The sequence below is a fragment of the Eschscholzia californica genome, unplaced genomic scaffold (genome assembly GCF_041429995.1).
Source record: "Eschscholzia californica isolate CP2 unplaced genomic scaffold, dmEscCali1.0.p SCAF_1, whole genome shotgun sequence".
Taxonomy (NCBI): domain Eukaryota; kingdom Viridiplantae; phylum Streptophyta; class Magnoliopsida; order Ranunculales; family Papaveraceae; genus Eschscholzia; species Eschscholzia californica.
The window spans coordinates 26117120-26125125 of record NW_028238198.1 but is presented as its reverse complement, the minus strand read 5'-3'; the positions used below and the strand labels follow the sequence as shown (position 1 = coordinate 26125125).

The following is an 8006-nucleotide window of genomic DNA, read 5'->3' as shown; positions in this document are numbered from 1 at the left end:
AAGATGGCCGGGACACTTGGAATCATGGGGGGTATGAATGAAGAACCAATATTGGTATAAGCAGTCTGGTCTGATTTTGCGGTGAACTGTTACCCATCGACACACCCTAACCCAAATTCCCCGTTTAAAACTGAAACCCCAACTTTTCCTTGATCTGCCTTCATCTCTCTCTCTGAGTTTTCATTAACCTCAATTGAGGACGTGAAGTACATACTTCCAATCAATAAAATCCCATTTACCCTCTATTTAGAGACTTGAAGCAGATATCAGGATGCAGTTCCTAATTTTGGTATGTATATTATGATGATACTGTTTTACTTCTAAATACTGTTTTAGGGTTTGTGTTTGCTATATATGTTATATGTATGAATAGGAGAATGATCCAAGTCTAGAGAAGAAATGGTTAAAAGCTATTGCTAAACCTTTAAAATTTTACAAAACTTGTAAATTTGAGAAGATGAAGAAAAAGGGAAAGAAGATTGTGAGAACTCATAAGAAGAAAAAGATTAAGAAAAACAAAGGGTCAAGTAATGGTGGCATTACTATAGGTAACCATGAGCCAATATTATGTGAAATACTAAGTAGAGTTCGGGTCGATTCACTTATCCGGTTCAAGTGTGTATGTAAAAGTTGGCGTTCCTTAATCGAACAAGATAGTAAATTTATCAATTTACACCGTACTCGTTCTAAACCCCGTCTCTTAATCGTTGTTCCAAAACCTATACGAAGAACTCATTCTGATTCTGGTAAGACCAATACAATTGGCATCAATACACGTACCCACGATTTATGTTTGACAGGTGACTTAGATTGTCAAAGAAGAAGAGCATCGATTACCACCGTATGTAAGGCCCCTTCCTGGATTTATAATAGTATTTCGAAACCTGTAAACGGTTTATTCTGTTTCATTGACTCTGGATGCTTATATGCCGTTCGTATATACAATATTGGTACCCGAGAAGTAACACCATGGATTCGATCAACATTAATACCTAAAGAGGAAGAAAAGAATGACAGATATGAATGGTTATGCTGGTATGAGGGCAGCTTTCAACTTGGATTTGATCCTGTTACTAATGAACACAAATTAGTTTGTCTATCGTATATAGATAGAGAAAAGGATGAAGCAAATGGCTACAGTCTTTGTGAAATCTTGACTGTAGGCGATAATGTATGGAGAAGGATCGAAGATGTCCCACCTTGTGAAGTACTAGGAGAAACTTCGACTTATGTGAATGGTTCTATATATTGGATACCTATCACAGTTGTAAGACTTTATTTAGGTTTTAACGACGCTCATGTTAGCATTGTGGTATTTGATGTTGGAAGTGAGAAATTCAGAACAATCACAGTCCCTGATTTTGTCCTTAAGGAGGTTTGTGATCATTACAAAGGTTACATTATTGGTAAGGACGATGGACTTGATCGCTATGCTGATTTGCTACAAGTGGACGGTCGTGTAGCTATCTTAATTAGAATGAGTGATTACATTGTCAAGCTATGGATATTTGATGACAACAAGGATGAGATCTATACAAATTGGACTGAAGCCATGACCATCAAGTTACCTTTTCGTTGGGGAGGAAATCGTCGTGTTCATTTCCACACGATCGAAGGAATAGATGATCAGATAATCTTAAGAACTTATCGACGTAATATGGAAGACTTTACAATAGAAGAGGATGTTTCTTACTATTGCTACAATTGGAAGGAGGATAGTTTCAATAAGTTTAAAATTAGAGGTATCCCTTCCTCAATTCGAAATCTTATCTCTGCTAAATTGTTTGCAACGTCTGTCGAAACACTTTCACCTGTTAATCACAAGTAAGCTTATAAGCTTACGAGGATAACCCATTTATAGAAAGGAGAGAGGAATTCTCAAGGGATATTTCCACGCACCTGATCTTGAACTACTATATCTAATCCCTTGTCCCACTTGACCTTAACTTTAGAATTTCATTTTTGCAAAAACATAACTTTTCTTTTGGAAAAACAGAGCATCAATTATTTTTTGTTTTTTGTGTTTACAACTTAAATTATGATCTTTAGAAATACCCTTCCATTCTTTCTTTTCGCTGTAATCTGTTTAGAATGAGATTGTGTTTGTTTCTTTTAGTTTTGTACTGACTTGTTGTGCTTAAGAGTACAATGCTCAAAACTACTTAAAGGGAAGGAAATATTCCAATGAAAAATGGATGTTCTAATTGCTCTCAGGGTGGAGAAATAGTAGTTACTGACTGGCGCCACCCTATTAGAGCATCTCCAATGCAAAACTCAAAAAAAACTCTAATTGACTTATGTGTCAAGTAGAGATTCTCTTTCCTATATGGCTAAATTGAGTGTCTCTAATTTAAGTCCTTCTCCAATGCAACACTAAAAAAAACACAAATAGTTGCACATGTCACACATACATTTAATAGAAAAAAATGGTTGAGAAAGAAAAACTTTCTATTGGTCCAAAATATAAATTTGATGACTAGAACACTTAAGACTCTCAAAAGAGATCTCAAAAATAGAGTTTGCAATTGAGACATCTCAAAATTTAATGCTTCCACATCATCTTTAGATCTCAATTGAGTTTTGTATTGGAGAAGTTTTTTTCTATAGAAAACTCTAAAGTCCTAGGTGACACTTAAGATTTTAAGATTGAGTCTTGCATTGGAGATGCTCTTAAGGAGGAGGAAACGTTATATCTAGCGGTTCCAAGATTTTTGGGCAGTTTTCAAGCAGTTTTGAACGGAATTTTCAAGATCTTTTGAAATCGTAGTTTTCTAGAGGAGGCCCTCCTCCGGAATTTCCTTTTAAAATCATCATCTTAATTGTTAATCAGGTAAACAATTTTCTTATTTGATGATTCTGTTTCAGATCAAGAAAGTTATTATTGTCTTTCTCTCTCTAAAGTTTGTATTAATGATCACGATCTTCATGAGATTAATACTTCATTTTCTAAATCTTACAAATCGAGTTTACTTATTGTTTGCAATCAATCGTCATATCAGTTATCAATAGATTTGGAGTTTATGCAAAGTTTGATATTCAAATTTTCTTCAGATCTGATTTTTTTTCCGTACAGATTAATGAAACGTGATTCTTTCGCACGGTTACTTATAACAGAATTAACATTATATATACTTTAGAATAAATTACCATAATGTAACGTAAATTATATAAACTTTTCCGTGCGATGTTTATCAAATTGAGAACATGATATATGTTCTGGTTCTGCAAATTTTTCACGAATAACATTAACATTATATTATTTTGTGTAAATCATACGTAATTTATGGAACATTATGTATGATTTAATATCAAAACAGTTCTCGTTTCATTATTAGAACATCTTTGATTTACATATGTAAATCCTGTGTACTTTTCTGTAAAGTACATGTAATTTATTCAAATGTTCATATAATTTACTGCAAATAATATACTTGTATATATAATTTAATTGAATTAATCTATCTCACTTTGTTATCACAGATGGAGTTCCAGGCAGAATCATCAAATCAAAATAAGGAAATGAAACTGAAATTAGATGGTTGGGATAAGATATTTACAGAACTAGGACAGTTATTTCTTGGGAGTACAAAAGCTTTTCGATATGCTCTTAGGCAATATAGCATCAACACCGGGCATGATTTCAAATTCATAAAGAATGATTCTAAGCGTGTTACTGCTGTGTGTCCTATTGAAAATTGCAAATGGATAGTGCATGGATGGGCACCATTGAAATGCGATTCTATGTTCATATTGAAAGACATGGAAAGGAAACATGATTTCATTATTTGTGATAAATGTCTCATTATTTTTCATAAAGTTTGCATAATTTATTGTAAATTATACATAATATCGTATTTACAGTTTAGGTATATAACGTTTAAAATTATACTTTATCATTAGTATATCAGAATTTGTTGTACATCATTAAATCCCATTGTAAAACATACTTATTGTATATCAGTATACAATATAAATTCCTTTATATAAATGACCACTATCAGAAATTACAAGGTTTGATCAATTAAAAACTTTTAAATTTTTGCTGTTATCATTGGTTATTTATCAAAAATTACCGAATCCTGTGGTAAATCACGGATACTTGTGAATAAATTATACATACTTTACAGTAGTTTAAGTTATACCAGACAGAAATTGATATAATTTATCAAACAGATCTCTAAATATTGATTTATGACGAAGCTTTGAACATCAGAAACTATGTCACAACAAAAAAAACCATAAAAATCAACCCAAAATCTCACCATGACGTTGAAACAAACTTCTTTATGATGAAAAATAACCATACAAAAAAAACTTGTGAATAAATTATACATACTTTACAGTAGTTTTGGTTAGGATTTTTGTTTCTGGTTGATTCGGATAATAGGAAAGAGAAAATTGATTTGGTTTCTAAATCTGTAAAGAAGAGAGAGAAAATTGATTTGGAAATATCTGTGGTGATGACGTTTCGTTTTGGTTAGGATTTTTGTTTCTGATTGATTCGGATAATAGGAAAGAGAAAATTTGCTTTCCAAATCTGTTTAGAAGAGAGAGAAATTATGATTTGTTTCTATCCATTTTTTTTCTAATAAATCTCCATATTTTTTGCTAATAAATCTCCACAATTTTTGCTAATAAATCTCCACGTCAAATTTGAGCGTGGGACATTGACGGTAATGTGTTTAGAAAGTGAGGGTTTTTATGTCCATAATGTAAAAGGACTAAATATCCATATTTTGAGAAGATTGGATCATAAACCTTTTTTGAACATTATTTTGGTCTATATACCCACCGACCCTTTTGAGAATTGAGAACCTTAAGATTTTCTAATAGATATGGTTATTTCAGGTATAACTTAATTTGTAATTTTACGTTCAAATGAAATTTTATTTCAGCTTCAAGATATAATTCGAGGGAGTGAAACGAAACCAATCCATACTACTGAAAGCTTGGAAACCATGAGAATGTTACTCAACTTTGTGGTTACATTGTCATTAATTAAGAATCACAAATAGTTCAACTGCCAATGTGTGTCATTGGGCATATGGGTTCCCCATGGACATCCACTTATATATTTGTTTTCTTCAATCCATTTTCGACATTAAAGATAAGACATCGGTTTTTCATGAAGTCGATGAACTTCTTGAACTCAGTAAGAAGACATGGTCTACTGTAGGAATTAACAAGTTAATACATAATGTGTGTTTTATGTGGATCTTCTTTCAACAATATGTTTTGGACAGCACAAATCAAACAAGAAATTATGTGCTTCTCTTACTATGTTAACTGAAGTTACAAATCTTGTGAAGACAGCAGATCTTTTAGATATTGTATAAATTAAGATTTTGTCATCCACTGTTACTTCAATGCTTGGTTGGTCTAAAAAGAGATTGCTTGATTATCATGATAGCTTTCAAAAATGGACGGTTGGTTTGATGGAAAACTTATTCCCTTTTTCATTATGGGCTTCAAGGATTTTAGATGAAGATGTATCGAACCTTAGAATGGTATAAGAGAGAGGGAACTCAATGGTGGAAATGGGTAATAAGGTGAATAACTACATAAGATGAGGAAGGGATTTTTTTGCTAAGGTTTGTACTACTATTTCATTTTTCCCTTTATTTGACTCAAGCCAGATTTTTTACCGTAAGATTTTTGTCAAATGCGTCCCACTCTGGCTAATTTTGAATCAATTTCAATCAGACATAACACTTGACTCAAATTTTGTCTTCTATGAAAGTCTTTATGCAGGTGATGTTGCAAATGCTCGTATCCGCCCAACCTTACGAATTCTTAAACAAAAATCTCGTTCTCCTCACTGCAATGCTAATGGATAAAGCTTAACCTTTAGCCTTAAAATAAGTCATCAAAGCCACATTTGATTCATTCCTTATGGTTCTACTTGGGGGAGGAGTCTCACAAACCTTCACTCTATCAGATCATGAGATGATCGAAGAAGATTTGAAAAGCCTACGTGCCTTTTGCTCGTGTGGGATACTCCAAGAGGTTGTAGAGAGAGGCTGAAACAGTGTAGGGTTTTTTTTTGGGAGTAATGGGTCAGCTTCACCAGACACCCATGATCATTATTGTGTGATAGTTTCTTCTTCCTTCAATTTTTTGTATTTTTCAACGTGGGTTCTAATACAGGGGTTTCTTCTATATAATACGATAAGGGAATCGATTCAACATGAAAAATCATAGGTTTCCCTCTACTCTTTATAGACACATTATTTGGTAGTATTCCTTCTATTCTTTCTTAGTTTGGTGCAAAAACGATCAGGATGAAGAGTCTTGAGTTTTTATTGTGGTAATTTTATTATCTATTCCAAAACATAAAAAGAAAACTATGTCTGAATTGAATAGTTGTTAGCTCTGAATATTTTATGAGTTTGTGATATTTTATTTTGAAAGTTAATTTGTTTGTTCAAACTTGAATACCATACTGTCATTGTTCGTTTTCTTTTACTTATGTAGTTTGGTTTTGGTTATTATTGCTTAACACTTAACTTCAATTTGACACGGGAAGGTAATAAGGACTTTCATATGTATCTATATAATAAAATGTAAAGATTCGTGACAAACATCATTTTTTTATTATAGATAAATTTATCATTTTCCACATTCAAATTTTCTTCTTTTTTACCGTTTAAAATTTTGAATTATAATGAAGTCGTGCCGAAGGCACGGGTTATGCCTAGTATATATATATAAATAAGGGGTTTGAGTACTTGTAATTCACAACACACAACACAATCATCAACAATTCAACACAAAGCTAGAGAGAACAAGCGACAGAGAAATTTTATTCATTGTTTTGAGCGGTATTTAATTTCTCGGTCGTCGAAGATCTAGTATAGAAGGTTAATTTCTATACGGTACCATCCTGTGACGAACTTGCGGGTTGTGTGAGTCGTCTTCATCTATCCTTCAATAAAGTTTTCTTGCTCGCCCGAAGACGTAGGCCTTAAGTCGAACCTCGTTAATTCTGTTTACATATTTAGTTCTGGTTTAGCTCTTCGATTAATTTTCATAATCAGATCAATATCTAGGATAGGTTCGATAACTTCCGCAAGCGTTTAGTTATAACAAAGTTTACCTTTTTCAGTAAATGATAATTGAGTTTATGCGACTAAGATTTCTCTTTTTTTTTGTATTATGGTAGGAGATTTATTGTGAGAAAAAAACACATGACATCTCTTCTCTCCTAATATGTTTAGTACCCTACTTACCAAAATGCTTATACTGCTTACGTACTCAACGGGAAAACTCAATTACCAAGGATTGAAGAGGGTAAAATCAATAACTATTAGTGTCGAGGGAGTAAGCTCAATTTTATCATCGAAGTTGAACATATGAAAAATAATATTAAAGATGAGTATGTTATTCCACTGTAAAGTTAGGATGATTATCATATTCAATCTTTTCTAATTTAAAATTATTGTCGAGGAAGTAAGCTCAGTTTCTCCATTGAAGTTGAACAATCTGTAAAATAATAGCAGTAAATATGGCTCTGCTAATCCACTACAGGATGTGGATTATCTAAATTGTAAGTACAACACAAACATGATCTATACGATGGTTTTGATTATCTTGTTCAATATTTTCTATTTTAAGCTTGTTTTTTATCTTCTCACATTTTTAGCCTCTAGTTAGTTTATGACCCACTAATTTTCAGCTTTATTTTTTTTTAACAAGTGCAAAATCTCGCCCCTTCTTTAACCACTTCATTTTCCAACTTCCATTAAATGTCTTTCAGATTTTCACAAATTATAGCTATTTTTTTCTTCTATCACTCGTCTCGTTTGTTTATTTCTCTCACATATGGACTTTATATATGTCATGTAATCTCTTGGTTAAAAGCTTCATGAATAGTGTTCCCCGAGTGAAAGGAACATGAAAAAAAGGAAACTTCTTTAGTACGCCTTTAGTTCTTTCTAAAAAAAGAGCCGCGAAAGAACATCCTCCTTTGTCGAATTGTGTTGTTATGATTTTGTTTAGATCCCCTT

General features: G+C 32.5%; 1 protein-coding gene across 1 annotated transcript; it reads left to right on the top strand.

Annotated features, from left to right (window-relative positions):
• The first annotated feature begins 309 nt into the window (after positions 1-309).
• LOC147565531 (F-box protein At4g19940-like) lies at positions 310-2052 on the top strand. Its single transcript, XM_086667811.1, has one exon. It carries the CDS (start codon positions 458-460, stop codon positions 1826-1828), a length of 1371 nt encoding a protein of 456 aa, XP_086523937.1. The 5' UTR covers positions 310-457; the 3' UTR covers positions 1829-2052.
• The last annotated feature ends 5954 nt before the right edge of the window (positions 2053-8006 follow it).

What these genes read in the sequence shown, in the direction of transcription:
- LOC147565531 (XM_086667811.1), top strand. Translation starts at nt 458, where the DNA reads ATGAAGAAAAAGGGAAAGAAGATTGTGAGAACTCATAAGAAGAAAAAG.